At 40.5% G+C, this 20,192-nt stretch overlaps 1 protein-coding gene across 9 annotated transcripts in view; it reads right to left on the bottom strand.

Moving 5' to 3' along the window:
• The window catches only part of TNIK (TRAF2 and NCK interacting kinase), a 222,501-nt gene that overhangs the window by 19,692 nt on the left and 182,617 nt on the right, over nucleotides 1–20,192 (bottom strand). For 8 of the 9 annotated variants that reach the window (XM_075268680.1, XM_075268682.1, XM_075268684.1 and 5 more), the window contains 3 exons: nucleotides 15,522–15,628; nucleotides 14,788–14,951; nucleotides 11,104–11,198 (listed from right to left, as the gene is read on the bottom strand). In XM_075268680.1, coding sequence (XP_075124781.1) covers nucleotides 11,104–11,198; nucleotides 14,788–14,951; nucleotides 15,522–15,628 — 366 coding nt within the window. Of the gene's footprint in view, nucleotides 1–2,161; nucleotides 2,237–5,415; nucleotides 5,440–11,103; nucleotides 11,199–14,787; nucleotides 14,952–15,521; nucleotides 15,629–20,192 lie in introns of all 9 variants that reach the window. The other variant, XM_075268688.1, reaches the window with a different exon arrangement.

Here is a 20,192-nt window from a genome sequence, read left to right as displayed (position 1 = left end):
AGGAATAGTAGCTAAAAAGGCCGTATGGCTAGACAGTGTAAATATGCATTAGCACTATGATAAACCCCAAGCATTTTCACACTGCCTGCCCTAGTTTGCACCATCTAGCTATTAGTAAATGTGGGCCAATGTGTTATTAAGTCCCAACATGCACAGACCCTTTTCTGTCTTGAACGGATATACGGTAAAACAAATTGGTTGGACTGGAATTAGCATAAAAAAAAGGCAGGAATTTTGGCTACTAAACAAACTCATTTACATTAAGCGCGTCTATCTCAAGTAAATAAAAATAGCACTAGTTTTTTTTCTAAATAAGGGAGAGCAATTACCCTCAGCAGTAATAAATGACATTACTGTTCATTAACATGTTAATGGAATACTAAAGCGAAAAGAAAACTCTGCACAGAACCTGTTACCAGTCTATTAATTCTAATGCCTTGGGCAGGCAATGAAATTGCTCCGTTCTCAGCCATTACAGAAAGTGCTAAAGACACAGGATTAGAGAGAGTGTATACACATCACTGTGGGCTCTTTATTCAATTGAGAAATTCTATTTACAGTTTTAGAATTAATGGTGCAAATTATGACCAATCATAGCACATATTAAAAGGAGTATCCGCTCAACTTTCCAACTTTAGACCACTATCAGCCAAGGAAAGAAAAGGGATATAAATAGTCAACTGGTCTGAACACACCTGTATAATGACAGTAGATAGAGGCATGTATGTAGTGTGCACATTCGCATTGATATACAGGCAGTCTAACTTCACTGTTTAGAAATACTTGTATTCCCCAGGAAATAATTCAATGAAATCTTTAGTTATATTTCTGCATTGTAGTTTTGCTGTTTTTCCTCCTAGAAATACAGTAATAAATTGTGAGCGGTGCCATTATTCTTGTAATGGGGTGTGCCCCTACAGAGTGATACGGTTAGCACTGATTGGACAGTGTGACAGTGAGTAAGGACACACCCAACTGTCAATTTATTCATAAACTTCTACGGAGAAAAACAGAGGCATATCACATTATACAGTTCTAAGGAGAGATACCCAGGAATTGTTATTTCATAAAGAGTACAAGTATCATATTTACTACAAAAGATAGACCAGGAGTGGTGATAAGTCTCCTTTAAATGTGCACATTGTTGTCTAACAAAAAAAAAATATTAATTTTCTTAACAGAGACCCGCAGCAGATACAATTGCTAGTGCGTCACTGCATCTTATTAGGAGGTTAGGTCAGTGGCTTAAAAAATAAAACACATTCTTAAAGAGGATCTTTCATGGTTTGGGGCACAGGCAGTTCCATATACTGCTGGAAAGCCGACCGTGCACTGAATTCAGGGCACTGTCGGCTTTCCCGATCTGTGCCCCGGGTAAAGAGCTATCGGTACCGACTGTGAGCGGGGAGGAACACCCCCTCCCCTCCTGATAATACTCGTCTACGGACGAGCACTGTGAGCAGAGGAGGGGGCGTTCCTCCCCGCTCACACTGTACAGCGCTATAGGCGCTGCTGTGGAGAAGGACGTACCTGACTGACTGTCAGGAACACCCTTCTGACTGTAAAGAGCTACGGTACCGGCACCGAAAGCTGTTTACCCGGGGCACAGATCAGGAAAGCCAACAGTGCGCTGAATTCAGCGCACTGTCAGCTTTCCAGCAGTATACAGAACTGCCAAACCATGAAAGGTCCTCTTTAAAAGAAATATTTTAGAACTACGACTAAGAGCCTAGATAGATATAGGAGATTATCCACCATCATGAACCTTTGGTCTGTGAAAAAAAAAAAAGAGAATCTGGACGGCTTTCACAGACTCACTGAAATGAATGGTTCTGTGAAAAAAGGGTGGAACAGATGCTGCAATGATCTGTTAAATACAAGGCAGAGTCTCAAATTTGTTGCCTGAATGAAGAGTTATGTTATTAACATAATGGTAATAGTTTTTGAGCAGAATGTGTCTGTATATTCCTGAGCAACAAAATCAACCACAAAGTCCGCAAGTGGACGTTTTCCTTCCTATGACTGCTATCCTACAATTCACTAGTTATTGACTTCAGCTTTATAACTTATTTGATGGGAATACATTTCTTATGTTGGCCTCCTGTACTCATGATCAATTTGAAAGAACATACAGTAAAAGGCAAGAAAGAAGTTTTCTTACCGTTTTGTTTTTAGTTTTCACTCTCCGCGGCATGATCTTTCCATCATCCGCGGGCATTGCCTGTGAGATAACAGCCTGTAGAAAGGTATCAAGTGTGAACGGAGAGGACAACAAAAAAACTTGGGATCCATGAATAATACGTATGTCCCAGGTTTTCGGACCATGCCATTACTATTATGTGCAAAACAGGTGACATGTTTCTTCCTCTCACAAGAACCGCAATGTACACACAAAAATCCACTCATAAGCAATGGCAAACAGCCTGGATATGAAAGTAGCAAGTCACATCTTCTGTGTTTAGTGGACACCATTACACAGCAGCACTAAAAATTATTTTCTGCCCTCACACATGCAGTTACCCACAAGCGAACATGCACAATGTTTATGCGAGCTCCAGACACTGATACAACATGCCATAGTATACTGGTGAGCAAGAGGCCATATTGTACAAGTCACTATATTTTAATCTAAAAGGATGGTATAGCCATCTCGCTCTACAGATTACAGTTACTATAGGACTGCTCATCACTACGGACATGTCTGTTTTAATACAGACTTGTATTTTCAACGAAACAATAATTCTGGAGCATCATTTCTTATAACTGTGCTGAGCCTTTCCTCCTAGAAATTCATGAATAAAAACTGGGTGCGTCTAAACAGTCTTATACTATCCAATCGGTGCTGATGGTTGTAGACTGTGTAGGAACACACCACAACAAGAATAGGAAAACTCGCTTCTCAATTCTTCCTTAAACGTCTAGGAGGAATAATAGAACCAAAATACATTCCAGAATTATTTAGTGAAGAATACAAGTCTTTACTAAAACGGACATGTCAAGTGAGGCCACAGGTTTCCTTTAATGTTAAACTATTAATGTTACTCTGCCACACAGCTTCTTTATTATTTATATTGTCTATAATGTCCGTAGTCTTTGGTCTTCATGCTGTCCCAAATTGTCCTTGTTGCCCAAGGTAAATATTTCAGATGACATTTAGTTCAAATGGAAATAGTTCAGATTCCTAAATCCATACTAAACTCACTGTAGACGATATTCTTATTTAATTTATATATTCTTACATACTTATGTGTCTTTGGATGTAGCAATGGTATATCAAGTCAAAGAAACATGTAATATGAAGCTTGCATGGATTCAGCCAAAAAGTTTCTTGCAGAAGACGATAGAGGGGAGGGCTGCCAGCAGAGACTGTATCCTGGGACATTAAAACAAAGGAAGGACTCACTGTAGTGGTATAAATAGTAGCACAAACCACATGCTGGGTGTTTGGTACCTAGCAGTGAAATATTCTTTTCTATAAAGAGCCTGGAGTGACGTAGTCAACATGAATTACATGTCAATATAACAAAACAGATTTAGGATTTCCATTAAGTTTTCAGGTATATTTAGTGGCAAGAATATCACATTTTTTTTGCTGTCGATAATACAGTAACCCCAGCAAAACCTCAATAGAAGCAATTAAAGTACATGAGGTCATTCAGTGTCCAGATGAATTGGAAAAGTGACCCATCACTGCTGTCATGGCTCTATAAATGGGGGCTATGATGCTGATGTAAACGGAGCCTCAATGCGCTGCTTCCAGGACTGCTTAGGCTTTGTTCCCACAAGAACACAGCCTTACTCTGTACATAAATAATAGTTGTCAGCCCTCCCCTTACATCATCACCCTTGTGGTTGTGTTACACTACTGCCTCTAATGGCCAAAGTGAGTCTAAAGCTGCCACCTTTCATTGAATAGCTCTGTATATTGCTGTAGATTATTACATAAACCTTAGCTTTCAGTAAAAACTAAAGCATATTTTCAGTGGAAAATGAACAGGTGGCAACCATAGATACAGCATCCAATGCCATGAGAAATGCATTGCACAATATGGTCACAAATGCAGCGTAGGAAGGGATGTTGGCACTTAATATGGATAAACTAGTTAAGCACTTAAACATGAAGAAGATCAATGGAAACCTCAAAAACTAGCTACACACGATGACCAATTCTTTTATAAAACCTACTGGTCAGTTCTTGATAGGCCACTAGATAATCATTCAAAATTACTCAGCTTGTATATATTATAGTTACAATCAGAGGATTCCTAACCAATTGCTATGTTCACTATGTATGTAGCTGTATATTATTGGGGTTGTCTAGCAGGAAAAATATGATTCCTGCTGTCTGAAATGTTAAATGACTGGATTTACTGATATGCGGTTATCTTAAAAGTGCCTGATCTCCTGTGGTCAGCCCATGTCTCGGTTCTTGACAATTCCTCTTCTGAATTGTGTTCAATAGAGGAGAGTTTCAAGTGTCAGCCTGTGACCATTGCTTTCAGTAAATGGGGGCTGCCAATGTGGCTCATTTTAATAACCAAGTCAGCCACCTCTATAGCTGTTGTCCAAAGACCCCTCTAACAGAGGCTAACCAAATCTCCGCAAGAACTAAAGGATTGGGCAGCTAAAATCAAACTTCCCGATTCTTACTTCTCTATAGGGAGGCACCCACACACATCTAATGGGTATTGCCAACTTACTGTATGCATCAGCCATGCCAGTGAAGGCGGCTGGCTTAGCTACTGACAGTGGAAGATAAGAGCACATTGCAATATATTAGAAAGTCTAGCTTAATATTTTTACCTTCTGAACTACCTATTTAACAATGATGTGAGCCACCGCAATGACTGATCCCCAGGATAATGGCTCATTTTCTTGAACAAAGTCTGAGGAATAAATTAGTTCTGGCACAGACAATGTACCACATGTTTTGTGTTTGCCATGGTAGACATATGTACATGCTCAATAGACATATGGGGTCAAAGTAAGATCACACGACCTAGCTGAAGAGAAGGGTTCAGAACGGATTAACTAAATAAGGTCACTGAATTATACATATAGGGGAGTAAGTACATAACGATAGAAAGAAGGAGAGTGCTACTGCCATAAAGGTTAATACATGCTCGAAGGAGCAGTTTAAGATCTGTCTTGAACCCCCAGGAAGAAGCGTCCATCCAATACAAAACACACCTTACAAAACATGAAGACAGAGAAGGTGGCCTCTGTCTGAGCCTACAAAACTGGCTTATTTTCTTCTTGCATGTTCCCCTACAACTCTTACTAGTGAATAGACTATGAGTGGGTTTGCAGCACATGACTCTATGATGTTGAAATGAAGACACAGAACCTGCTGATATTACACTCAGAGCCTACAGAGAACAGGTCACAATGTGGACTATAAAATGGATCACTAACCTCATCTATTGCTTTCTTATAGCTCTTTGAGCAAGGGAGGGATAATCAGCATCGGAGAAAGCAGAGCAGGTCAAGGGAAAGCCACAGGGAAGGAAGCAGGTTAGAAATACAAATGTTAGTTACATGCTTGTCAAGCGTTTTGAATGGGTAGATACACAGCCAAGTGCTCGCCACAGTGTACACAGAACATGGGTTACTGATCATTAACAGACCATGGATGCTGCATCACTGAGATTTAGAAAAAGTCACTCTTAAGGATCCATAGATCACGTTATAAAACATTCATGTAATGCAAACCAAACCATCACTGAGTATTACGTACGCACAAGAGTTAATATTAAATTACAAATTCTGCAGAGACATCCCCAGGAAAGTTCATATTAACACAATGATGTATTCGGATTGTAAAAACAACCCTCAGCAGCCTAGGAATGAGATGACCTATACAAATATTTTTGGAGAGAACTGCATGATGTTGTCAGGCAGACAGGAAGCAGACAGCTCCGTGGAGTGGTCAGACCAGGTAGCTACAGATCAGTTCCTAGTCACTTGAATGGGGGTTAAGCTGTAGTGCCTCTGTTCAGCCACTACACAGAATGGAGCAGTCTGCTTCTTGCTTCATTCTCCTGTGTATCAGCTCCGGAGAACAGCTACTGGGTTCTGGGTCCCCACCGATCTAACACTGATGATCTATCCTTAGGATAAGTTATTTTTAGCTTGAGAAAGATAGTAACATACTAATAGTTCTTAATATAAAGGGATTCTATCATTAGAATCCCTTTTTGAGGCAATACCACGTTGGAATAACCTTAAGAAAGGCTATTCGTTGCCTACCTTTATAATTCTGTTCCACGCCGCCGTTCCGTTGATATTCCAGTTTTTCCTGGTATGCAAATGAGTCTCCAAACAGCACAGGGGGTGTCCCCTGTGCTGCCTGAAGAATGTCAGCGACGCCTCCATCTTCTTCAGCCACGTCTTCTGTGTCGTCATTGCTGGGCCGAGCCTGCATTCGGGATGAAAATCCTGCACATGCTCAGTTGACTCTGCCATCGGGCTTTGGGCAAAGCCAACTGCGCATTTCTGTTCGGTCATTTTACTGTGGCCGATTACATGAGCGTACTGTTCCTGAAAGCAACCACAGTAAAATGGCTGAGCAGAAATGTGCAGTCGGCTCTGTCCAAAGCCCGATGGCAGAGTCAACTGAGCATGCGCGGGATTTCCATCCCGAACACAGGCTCGGCCCGGCAATGCCGACATAGAGGACGCGGTAGAGAGACATGGCTGACAAACATTGAAGCATCGCTGGAGAGGCTTCAGGAACGCCCCCTGTGCTGTCTGGAGACTCATTTGCATAGCGCGAAAAAACAGATCATCAATGGAATGGCGGCGCGGGGCAGAATTATAAAGGAAGGGGAAGAATAGCCTTACGGCTATGCCGACGTGGTATTACCTCAAAAAGGGGAATCTAATGATAGAATCCCTTTAATTTCCCATCATTTAGGGGCTTACAGCTATATGTGAGCGGTGCATCTCCTAGGAAACATAAGCGGTTTCTCCAGTTATACTTTCTTCCATCTATTGCTGGCTTCCTGCTAACATACATTCAATAGGTTACAAAGGAAGGGAGTGTTGGAAGAATGTACAACTACAGAGTCAGACTACACAAGGTTGATTTGTTGTCAGTTACCGTGGAGATGCAAAGGTTTACACAGGAGATGTGTAAGCAAAATTATAGGATTGTTTTTTTAAATCAAGACCAATTGCAAGTCTATTCATTTCCATTTAAGATTCATTGGAACCATACAACTAAAGATTTTCAAAGGTGGACAGAGATAGAAAATTAATGAGAACAAAAGTTTCCTTTATGGGGAGTTAGACTAGAAAACAAAAAAAAGCTGAAGTCTTTTTTTCAGAAATAGCACAATTCCATGTACCGTATTTTCCGGACTATAAGGCGCACATAAAAACCTACGAATTCCTCAGAAATCGTAAGTGCGGCTTATAGTCCGGTGCGCCTTATATATGGATGGAAGCGGCGGCAAAGTCTGCGTGCCGCTTCCATACATACATAAAAGGCACCGTAAGGGTGCATTCACACTACGGAACGCCGGCGTGTATCACAGCCGTACACGCCGGCGTTACAGCAGGGCTGCCGGACACTTCCTATTCATTTCTATGGGAGCCGGCATGCGAGCGCTCCCCATAGAAATGAATGGACAGACACTTCCCATTCATTTCTATGGGAGCCGGCATGCGAGCGCTCCCCATAGAAATGAATGGAAAAAGCAGCCCATTCATTTCTATGGGGAGCGCTCAAATGCCGGCTCCCATAGAAATGAATGGGAAGTGTCCGGCAGCCCTGCTGTCACGCCGGCGTGAAACAGAACCCTGAAACAGAACGTGAAACTTACCGAGCGGTGCAGGGCGGGCGGGCATTCAGGCCTCCTCTTCCTCCGATGTCCTGACCACTTCCTCCGGCGCTCGCGAACTGATAATGGCCTGGGCGCATGCGCAATATCATAATGCTTCTACTACGGCTACTGCGCATGCGCCCAGGCCATTATCAGTTAGCGAGCGCCGGAGGAGGAGGACGGAACATCGGAGGAAGAGGAGGCCTGAATGCCCGCCCACCCTGCACCGCTCGGTAAGTTTCACATTCTGTTTCAGGGTTTTATTTTAAAACGGGGGGGTAGTTTAATATAACTTTTACGGTTGGGCTCTATCAGCATGATTTTGCTGATAGAGCCCCTCCTCGCCTGCCGAGCGCTTCCAATAGAAGCGGCTGGCACGCGGGGGGTTAAGCGGCCGCTGGCAAAGTCTACCTGCCGCCGCTTTCAATAACATATAATGCGCACCGGACTGCGGCTTATAGTCCGGTGCGCCTTATATATGAACCGAGACGGACTATAAGGCGCTCATGGGCAATGCGCCTTATAGTCCAGTGCGCCTTATAGTCCGTAAAATACGGTAGGCTATATGGTAATGCATTTCAGCCTCAGTGACTGTGCCATTATTTCAGAAAAAAACACATGATTACAGTACAAAAAAGTCGAACACACAACTTAAGTTTTTGGGGGGATTTCCGAGATCCCATCACCATTGCGCAAATATATTTGTTAACAATATCCAAAGTCAGGGGCATTGCTTTAGGGGGTACAGAGGTAAAAGTTGATACCAGTCCCTTGACCTTGAGGGGGTTCCAAAGGTCCCTCTGCTACATAAAATATACCACTATCAGTATTCTAATAGCACAAGGCAGGTAGGGGCCCCATAACTGATGCTGCAATAGGGCCCTGGAGCTGGAGTCTTTGATCAAGGTCATTTACTACAGAAATATGTAAAGAACGGATGGGCTAATTTTCTTTACTCAAGATTACTAAAATTAAGAAAATCGCTTAGGTTTTACTCACGACAGTATTTTTTAGTGTTAATAAAAAAAAAGAATCATTTCACACTTGAATGTAAAAAGTACCCAGTAACCATCCTGAATTTGTTCTTTCATACACTCCATTTTACAGTATATTGAGATACTGATACACCCTCATCATTCATGAGGCATTAAAATACATTTATCTCATAAAATCTCACCTCTCCTCCCGCTGCTCGCATTAGTCTTATTAATAGGCGCTTAACATTATTAGCCATACAAAAGCCCTTTTTATAACCTGCTCTCACAATACAGAGCCGCCACATCAGTGAATAGCAATGTGAAACACCAGCAGACTCAATGTTGTGTAACTCACAAACCTGTCATCTTTTTAATGTCCCTTAACAAAGAGAAAGCAGGCTGAAGAATACAACTCAATAGAGAGATTAGTAGGAATGGCAATTTATGGCATATGAAGCATATAACTAGCTAAGTATCACACTGTTTGATCTTTAACTCCATTGACAATACAGATATTAACAGAAACACACATGTACCTAACATTCAGGAAATGTAGATATCAAGGATAATAAAATAACATACTGAAGATTTCAACCAGAAAGTGTTGCCTAGTGGTCACGTATTTGATGGCAAATTTCTGCCAAAAATTTAGACTTGAAGGGCTAGTCCTGAATTTTATGAAATTCTGCTAGAAAATCGTATTTAAAAAAGAACCAATAACATTAATCTGATAAATTCCCTGCTGTCCCAGCATCACACCGCAAACATCATCAACAAGGCCACCGCAGCCGATAACTGGTCTCAGTGGGGACATTTGAATGCAACTGTAGAGGCCAATGATTGGCTACAGTAGTCATGTGACAACACTTTATGAGTGGAGGGGACTTAGCATAGGGTGTATAGTTATTTATTTTTTTCAACCATTTCTTGTTCTTAGGATTAGGAGTTGTCGGAGAATTTAGGAAATTTCCGTAACCGTTTTGCCCAAGCTGTGCTCAGGCTTTGGAAAAACGTCTAATAGTTTAGCCCGGGCACAGCTTGGACAGGAGTCTCAATGCAGGGAGAGTAACTAACACTTAGAGCTGCAACTCCTTACAACTTCTCCTGTCAGCTCACTGGCTCACAATCACTGGCAGGGATGTGATGCTTATATCTATTGTTAGAATGCTCGCAGCCAGTGGTCAATGGTTTTCTCCAGGCCAAATGAGGAGCATCATTGTTTCCTAACAATGACTGCACCACAACTAATATTGTAAATGTTACTAGATAAGAGTGGGATTTTTATGGCGGCAAGATCAAGCAAACAAAACTTCTAGTCAGTAGTGTTTTCCTGCATTCACATTGGCAAATTTTTATGACTTCAAATGGATCTTTACTTCTGCATTAACTAAAGCCAATACGATTGGCACTACCAAAAACATGGACATTGCACTATTTTAATTGTCCTGATCGCTCACCTGATGCTTCATAATGGAAGAAAATCTCTGTGGTAATACAAGGTAAATGGATAGTGTCTGAAAATACTTTACATGCTGTTATTAGAGCTTTAGTTATTTTTTCCAGTGTAAGAATCTTGTGTAAAACAAATCCCCACTCCGCATTATACATACAAATAAATAGATACATACATATATAGGCATAGAAAAAGGTAATTCTTCTTCATTGACTCATCAGGTGCAACATCTCACTTCTCTCTATTTGAATTTTCTCAATGAATGTGATGTATACAATGTGTCAGTACATAAACATTGGAATAATTTGCATCAATATAACTTATGTATGTATAAATAACACATGGTTGATATTCTGGCAGAAATGTAACACCACATGAGTCAATAAAGTAGCATCACCTTTTACTATGAATTTTTGGAGTACTGCATTTTTTTCTTTATAGAGTGCTATCTACATATACATATATACACATGATTATATATATATATATATATATATATATATATATATATATATATATATATATATATATATATACACACACACACACACACACGCACATATATACATATGATGCGCTATATTTTTATAACTCTAACTAGGGTTATAAAACTGAAATGCAAAAGATAAATAATAAAGAATAACAACAAACGGAAAAAAAAATCACAGTCTGGAAAAAGAGAATTTGAAACTTAACAACAAAAGAAAGAAAAAAGTTACATTTTAGTGGACAAAAAAAGAAGAATTAGAAGTGGCTGAAAACTGTAAGAACCCCACAGGACACCTTGTGGAGAAAGAGGATTATGACAACATGAGACAAATATAAGAGAAATAAGCAATAAACCTACAGCTGGTCGGCTTGGCCTTGTCATATTGTCTTCAGCTTTTACGTTCGGTCCATCATGGGGCAACACTGGAGATCCCTCAGGTTTATTGTTACCTGCTACAAAGAAAATGACATTTTATCATAAATACAGTTTGTTCTAGACATGCTGTAACACACATTTATTTAAGTAAAAAAGAAACAAATATGAGAAATTTTAGCAGAAAAAAAATGAAAAATTACACAAACAAAAAAAAAAAAAAAAAATATATATATATATTTCCAGTTTAGCAACTCGGAGGGTTATACATCTCAGAATTTCCAGCCACTTCAATATTCTGAAAAAACCTGACTTTTTTTGATTTTCAAAATTGGAATGTTTATGATGGGTATCGTGAATGAAGCATACACTAGCATCAAACAGCAAGTTAAATTTCAACCTAATAACTCCTTTAAGAGAAGATTAACTAACCGTAACCTACCCACTGTGAAGTACCATAAGACACTAAAGTACTTGTGTAGAACTAGTTATCTGGATAGAAGAGCCAACTGAACTTGTTTATTCTGAGTTGACACACATACGGACTGTAGCACAGACTGCAACAAATCTACATGTTTGAGATTTTCATACCATACCCACATTCTTACAAATTTCTAGTTATGAAGTTTTTCATTTTGTTACATTTATTATTTGTACTAGTAAATTACATGAAGCTTTTCACCAATGAGTATCGGGAGGCAACCACCCAAATTGTAGGGTAAAGTAGTCTTCAAGAAGGTAGTCTTCTGAATGAAGATGCCCAGTATACATAATGTAGTGTGAAATTGAAAAATCTATCGCAGGAAATCTGATCTGGACTATGGGGTGTGATCTGGATACAGCCTGGACTCTGAAAACAAACTGTCTGATTGAAGATAAGGAGGAGAGGAGACTAAGAAGTGGTGAAGGAAACAGATTTTCTTAAGATATATTACAAAGTTTCTAACACTCATGTGTACTACATACTTATCAGAAGTGCTTTTATAATGGTAGGTATGCTTTAAGGAATACTCAGGCTAGAATGTTTTACATGATTCTCATGCAAATTAGATTAACGTTGTTGAGCCTGACCCTGCCACATCAGATATTGTTGGTGGAAGAAGAATCAGCCATGTTAATTTTACATGCTTGATCCTTTTGTGCTCGGGAGATATAAGCAGGTATACAGATTTTTTTTTTTCTTTTTTAACCCCTTAGCGACCCTTGACGTAACTGTACGTCATGGGTCGCATGGGGATGTATGGAGCGAGCTCACACGCTGAGCTCGCTCCATACACGGCAGATGCCGGCTGTATCATACAGCCAGGACCTGCCACTAACAGCAGCGGTCGGTGCCCGAGCCGATCGCTGCTGTTAACCCTTTACACACTGCGGTCAAACGTGACCGCAGTGTGTAAACGGCGCCGGCGGCATGGGCGCCGCCATGTTTCCCCGATCGCCGCCCTCCTGAACGTCACAAGAGGGCGGTGATCGGTTGCTATGACAGCCGGAAGCCTATTGAAGGCTTCCAGGCTTGTCTCTGCACTAGATCTATTAGACGATGCCAGAGGCATCGTCTAATAGAAGTGCTGCGATTTTCCTATTCACTGCAATACTGTAGTATTGCAGTGAATAGTATGAGCGATCAGACTCCCTAGGTTTCAAGGTACCTAAGGGGTCTGATCATAAATGTAACAGAAGAAAAAAAAAAGTTTTTAAAAGTATTAAAAAAAAAAAAAAAATATAAAAGTTCAAATCACCCCCCTTTCCCTAGATCAGCTATAAAAGTAATTAAAGAACATTAAACATAAACATATTAGGTATCCCTGCGCTCCAAAATGCCTGAACTATTAGAATATTAAAACATTTATCCCGTACTGCGAACGGCGTAGCGGCAAAAAAAATAAAAACAGCCAAAAAGCGTTTTTTTCAACACTTTGCCTCCTATAAAAAATTGAATAAAAAGTGATCAAACCATCGGATCTTTCCCCAAATGGTATCAATAGAAACGTCATCTTGTCCCGCATAAAAAGACACCACAACCAGCTCCATACATGGAAATATGAAAAAGTTACAGGTGTTAGAACATGATGACACAAATTTTTTTTTCTATTTTGCAAAGTTTATCATTTTTTTTAAAAGTATCAAAAAATTTCAAATACTATATAAATTTGGTATCACCGCGTTTGTACTGACACGTAGAACACAGGTAACATGTCATTTGTACCAAACAGTGAATGCTGTAAAAATTAAACCCATAAGAAAATGGCGCAAATGCATTTTTTCTCCAATTGCGCCTCATTCTGAATTTTTTTCCAGCTTCCCAGTACATTGCACAGCATATTGAATGGAGCCATTACAAAGTACAATTTGTCCCGCAAACAATAAGCCATCATGTGACTCTGTGAACTGAAAAATGAAAAAGTTATGGCTCTTGAAATGTGAGGAGGGAAAAACGAAAATGCGAAACCAAAAAATGGCCTGGTCCTTAAGGGGTTAATGTACATTGTCAGCCCCATATAGGGATGTACATTTGTACAAAGTCCTTTTTTTTTTTCTTTTTTCATTTAAGTATGTCTTTGTAGAATAGGAAGAAATCCATGCAAACACGGGGAGAACATACAAACTCCTTGCAGATGTTGTTCCTGGCGGGATACGAACCCAGGACTCCAGCACTGCAAGGTTGCAGTGCTAACCACTGAGCCACCGTGTTGCCCCCCACGTATACAGATTTTGTGCCCATAATGAGCATTGACCTACTATGATATATATGTGCACATAAAAATGTGATCAGCCAATAATTAAGCTCTCACTTATTTGTAAGTCAATTTGCTAGGCAAATATAGAGGGCTGCCACGCCCAGCATGTAGTGTATTGGGGTGGGTGGTCAGGCAGAATGGATGCCAGCTAATATGTATTGATTGTGTATGGCCACCTGTATCATAGAAGTAGCCAAAGAGGAGACAATCGTATACAGATGCATTTTAACGAGGCTCGGTTATTTGTACATTTTTACCAAAATATAGGATAAACCTGTATATTATTAAACTTATGAAAGAAATATCTGTTGCCTGGAATCTGACTAGAATAAAATATCACTTGAGCAAAAGTAGTATTACTCAGCCTAGCAACGAAATATCATAGATCAGATAAAGCAACATGTAGGATAGCAAAGGGTAAATAGCAATACTATAAAAGCATACCAAAAAAGGTTTGATTTATGTGATATATTCTGAATATTCTGACTAGCACTTTTAACCCCTTCTTGGGTACAAAAATCCTTTGGATGAGACAAATGTAGCTGCAGACAATGTACAGTGTGTACTTTGAGAGATCCCATTGTGATTCAATGTTCTAAGACAAGAGCTCAGCTGGAAGTAGGATGGGATGCCAAACACAATACAAACATGAATCTTTGTAAAAGGAAAATGTTTTATTAAACTAATTCACCTTGGCACAATACGAAGCTCTACTTGCACACAGATAAAGCTAAAAGCTAAAGTCAGAGCAATGCTCCCACGCACACAATCTCTTCCGAGAGCTGCATGTGGGTGTAAAAGTGCAAGGCACTGTTATTATTCAGTGCTGTGACAATGCAGCCCTACTGCTCGCAGTGCCTGTGGTTTATGTTCATGTGGGTGTATCCTATAATTCTGACTGCCAGGCAGGAGGATTTCTAATCAACCTTACCTCGAACTCTGTTTCGTTCACTAGAGCCTGCTTGAGAACCTGGCTGTGATCCTCCTTGTGAGCTGGGTTGTGAGCTCGGTGTGCTGGAGCTGGAGGAGCTTCCACTGCTAGTTCTCTGAATGGGATTTTCTATGACCGTTTCAGTTCTTCGCAAATCCGGGTTACTATAGTATAGAACATAATAGTCAATGAAGTATATAAGTCTAAAGATTTCAGTGTCCAAATAAGAAGTGTAAGAAGTGATAGGTGACCACTATAAAGATGTGCATTTACAAGAAATGTATACATACCCTTTTAGGGTAGATATAAATGTTAGCATTTTATTTACATAATTATATTGTTTTTGTTACAACTTCCTTCTATACTTCTGCAGTATATAGTGTAAGTGCATAGAAGTATGCCCAAACACCTGTTATAGTAACCACTGATTCAACCTTGGAGATCTTTCTCGGGTCTCAGGCTCTACCAGATTTCCATAGCAATGTGAACCCCAACAATCATGTCGCTAGGGCTGGCAAAAGGCTTCCTGAGAAGTTTATCTGACTCAGAAGTGCAGCTATGTACTAGAACTATCCTTCCATGTAATAATACAGCAGGGTGTGCTCACTACTGTAGCTCAATACCTTCACATACAAATACTTCAAGGTGCAAGGAGGGTTAACAGTGCAGTGAAGACTGGAGTGGTGAGACTTTGATTTTTAATCAATTATTAAATAGCATTTAAGACAGTGCACCTTGCTCTCACAGGCTGTGTGCTCAGTCTACTTCCTAGATTACTGCCATTCCCTGGGCAGTTCTTCCGTGCTAGTGCAGGAGATATAGAAGTAGTCCTTTGAGGCACCTAGAAGCAGAAAAAAATAGGTCACAGATATGGATAAAACTTTTCAGAAATATAAGGACTATGAAAAAGCAACTCTTAAAGTTGCAAAAATAAGAAATATGAGTGTCACAAAGGAGATATAGATTATACAGGTATTACTATCTTATAAAGTACCAAGATATGTCATCACTATGAATGGTGGAAATTCAACCTCTGGGGCTCCACAGATCCTGAGAATAGGAGTGCAGCTCTGCAGGGAAAGTCTGTAAAAGGGGTACAGTACTGTTGCCCTATTTATTCTCAGAATTGCTGGGATCCCAGAGGTCAGGTGATGGCAAATCCTAGTAATATGCCCTCTTTAAAGTCTACAGTTATAAGATAGTGGGGCTTTAAGTAGATGCATGTAATTGTACATAATGTACAGTCCCCTGATCAGGAGCTGGGGAACGCTGAATGTCACCTCTATGGATCTTATGACATGGATGTGGAGGCGCTGCTTACGGATTAGAGCTCCTCATTTGCTGCGAGACTAAATGATGCAGAAGAGCTGATGTAAAAGTGTTAATGAACACAAGCCGCATTCACATCTATGAGAATAAAGCATGCACAATACATCTCTACGCAGTATTAAGACTTTGCTATAAAATTCAATTATGAGGAAAATAATGACTTGCTTTTATATCTTGCTGTGAGGAAATTGCCTGGATGTATGAAACAATTACATTAATGCTCTTATTTATATGATCTTGCATAAAGCTCTGATTATATAACATGGTGAGTAAGTGTTGCCTTTGAAGTTGGGCGCTCATAAGCATTTTGGATTAAAACGGAGTTTTAATGAGCTTTAAAGACCAATGACTATTTTACATGGGCAATGCGATCTTCTCTACATCCAGAGTGATCAGAATACAGAGTCAGAGCGCTTTTTTTGGCCACAAAATTCTGCCCCTTCCTACATCTCTAGCCACCATTCTAGGATAATGTTCACACCACATTTATTTAATCTGCTTAGCAGATCCATTTACTGGATATGCTGAAACAAATACAAATGGATACCAATGAAAGCACATCCACTTTAGACAGAAAATAAATCTCATCTGACACTGTGCATTTTTTTTGCTGGACATAATATATAACCAATATTAAGAGACAAATGTTATTGTTTGTACAATAAAAAGATATACAATTTTCCAATATACTTTCTGTATCAGTTCCTCACAGTTTTCTAGATCTCTGCTTGCTGTCATTCATTCTGTTACTTCTAGTGGATAAAACTCTGACCACGGTCATGTGATTTACAGTCCATGGTCATGTGATGAGCACACAGGTGCACAGCTCGTTACCAGGCAGATGTCTGATTACTGGGCTGTGACTATAATGAGCGTCACCTGTGTGCTCATCACATGACCATGGTCAGAGTTTTATCCTCTAGAATAACAGAATGAAAGAAAGCAAGCAGAGATCTAGAAAACTGTAAGGATAGAAAAAGTATATTGGAAAATTGTACAGCTTTTTATTATACAAACCATAACATTCGTCTCTCAGTATTGGTCTGAAAGTAGCCAACTCCTTTAAAGCTGAGTGCACACAGGCTTTTTGGTCCGGAAACTGAGGCCGCCTCAGTTTCCGGAACAAAAAACGGGTAGCCGTGACTGGATGCAGGTGCAGTGCACCGGCATCTAGTCGCGCACTCCGCTCCAGATTAGGCCCAATGAATGGGCCTAGTCAGGAGGAAGGAGTGTCTTCAGGCGGATTTGCTAGGCGAATCGGTCTTAAGATTGAGCATGTCCGTCCTTTTTTCCGGGAGCCGGAACAAACAGCTCCTGGAAAAAAGACCTGACCGGCTCCAATTGATTTCAATGAGAACTGTCTTTTTGGTCAGGATTTTGAGGCGAATACGGCTTCAAAATCTTGACCAAAATACCTGGTGTGAACTCAGCCTAAGGGATTGTCTCCTTATGATTAGTGAATATGGATGGCATAGATAAGCCGGAATGGAAAGCTACTCTGGACGAGCAGCTCCCGTTCTGATGGACCCAAGTTCTTCTTATAATAAATAGCCTCCATATAACAATCTAGACTAGCCTGGGCGTCCTTTGCCAAAATCAGTCACTTGCAAGGGGTACTCAGAGCAGGCCTTGCAGCCAATATGATGACTACCTTCTAATAAGTTGACATCTTAAGAGTTGTTTGACAAACTACATGTTTTGTTTAAAAAAAAAAAATGTAGTTTTTGTAGCAGCTATTCATGCTGTTTTTGAAGCCAAAAGATTATTCTAAAGAATGATAAATATAAAGGAAGGACTTATATTTCCCCTTCTTGTAAGATCCAAATCTGACTTAAAAGGTCATGTTAATAGAACATATGATTCTGGAATAATGTTGTTTTCTGCTTGAAAATCTCTCAAGTTTCTGCTTTCTAGCTAATTTGATGCCTACTCCCTGTTACTAAGGAAGTTCCATCCTTAATTATCTTCAAATTAAAGACAGGTACGCAGTGAGTGAAGAGTGAAGGAGGCCGTCTTCACACAGTAAAAGGCGAGGTGAGGGGCCCCTTTTTTATTCCGCGAGCAAAAATAAACCGCTCACGGAAAAAGGAAATGACAGGCTCCCATTGATTTCAATGGGAGGCGGCAGGATTTTGATGCGGATTCTGCGTCAAAATCCTGACCATTTTGCCCAGTGTGAACTAGTCCTTAGGGTCCTTTCACACTGGCGCTCGTTGTTTGTGCATTCCGCCAGGTTTCCGTCTTCTGCCCTGGCGAAACTGTACAGGGGACAAAAACCTGTCGGTCAGTATTAAAACCCAATCACTTGAATGAATTTGCAAAAGTGACAGTCCATGTACATCTTCTGCCTGTCCATGGGGAAACCAGTTTTTTTCGGTTTTCCGATTTCCTCGCGGACAGGCAGAAGACGCACACGGGCATTCACCTTTGCAAACCCATTCAAGTAAATGGATTTTAAAACAGACCACCAGGTTTCCGTCCACTGTACAGTTTCACTAGGGCAGAAGACGGAAACCCGGCAGAATGCACAAACTGGACATCGAGCGCAAGGACGCTAAAAGATCTGTTTAGATTCATCATCCCCTGCATTTGCAGTCCACTGTCACAGGATCACCTATAAAAAGTGAGTACACTATGTCAAAGTACAATCTTAATGTAATCTTAATGTCTGGAAAAATATTTAAAATAAATTAATAATTATACCAAAAATATTTTAAAGAGAAAAAAAATAAAAATATCTCTCTCAGTTATGATAATCGACAAGTGGGTGACACAAAAAAACTACTTAAAAATCACACTATATGTTTAATTTTGCAATGAGTCATTCATCTGTTGGACATAAATGTCCTGAATATCCAGTTTGCCTGACAGTAGGCAAGAAGCAATGTATACACTCACCGGCCACTTTATTAGGTACACCTGTCCAACTGCTCGTTAACACTTAATTTCTTTTTTTTTTTTTAATTCAACAAGTTTTATTGATTTTTCAAAGAAATTTTATGGGGATACAGAAACAAGAAAAGGGTAGGGATACAGGAAATTCAAACAACTGTAGTCTAGAAGCAGACATCAGCATAATAGCAACCTGACCAGACGGTTTAAAGCATAACATGTGTAAATCTAATTCTGTAACCGCCGTAATATCAAGGTGTGTGCTAGGTAGATGGTAAGAGGGGTGATAAGGACAGGTGAGGAACGTAAAAAGGGGGGGGGGGGGGAGAGGGATCAGGTGTAACAGAGGGTACAGCCAGTATCCAACCAGTCATTGAGTCCTCCGCAACGTAGCCATTTGTTATTGCTTTGGAAGGTTCCACTATACGAGGTAGCGCAGCCTCTGAGATGCAACAGGTCCAAAGGAAGAGTAATCAAGACTTCAGCCATGGGGCCCAGGTTGTGCGGAACTTTTCAATTCGTCTCTCGGACCAGGTGACTAGCTCTTCGAAGCGTGCAAGCTCTTGAACTTTTGATTCCCATAGTGAGATCGGTGGGGCGGTCTGCTGACGCCAGAAGTGAGGGATGAGTAATTTGGCCGCCGATAGTAATTGAGTGGTTAACACTTAATTTCTAATCAGCCAATCACATGGCGGCAACTCAGTGCATTTAGGCATGTAGACATGGTCAAGACAATCTCCTGCAGTTCAAACCGAGCATCAGTATGGGGAAGAAAGGTGATTTGAGTGCCTTTGAACGTGGCATGGTTGTTGGTGCCAGAAGGGCTGGTCTGAGTATTTCAGAAACTGCTGATCTACTGGGATTTTCACGCACAACCATCTCTAGGGTTTACAGAGAATGGTCCAAAAAAGAAAAAACATCCAGTGAGCGGCAGTTCTGTGGGCAGAAATGCGTTGTTGATGCCAGAGGTCAGAGGAGAATGGCCAGACTGGTTCGAGCTGATAGAAAGGCAACAGTGACTCAAATAGCCACCCGTTTACAACCAAGGTAGCCAGAAGAGCATCTCTGAACGCACAGTACGTCGAACTTTGAGGCAGATGGGCTACAGCAGCAGAAGACCACACCGGGTGCCACTCCTTTCAGCTAAGAACAGGAAACTGAGGCTACAATTTGCACAAGCTCAT

This window comes from Leptodactylus fuscus, chromosome 3 (assembly GCF_031893055.1).
Source record: "Leptodactylus fuscus isolate aLepFus1 chromosome 3, aLepFus1.hap2, whole genome shotgun sequence".
Classification (NCBI taxonomy): Eukaryota; Metazoa; Chordata; class Amphibia; order Anura; family Leptodactylidae; genus Leptodactylus; species Leptodactylus fuscus.
Note: the sequence above shows the minus strand (reverse complement) of the source record. Positions and strands in the feature narration are given on the sequence as shown.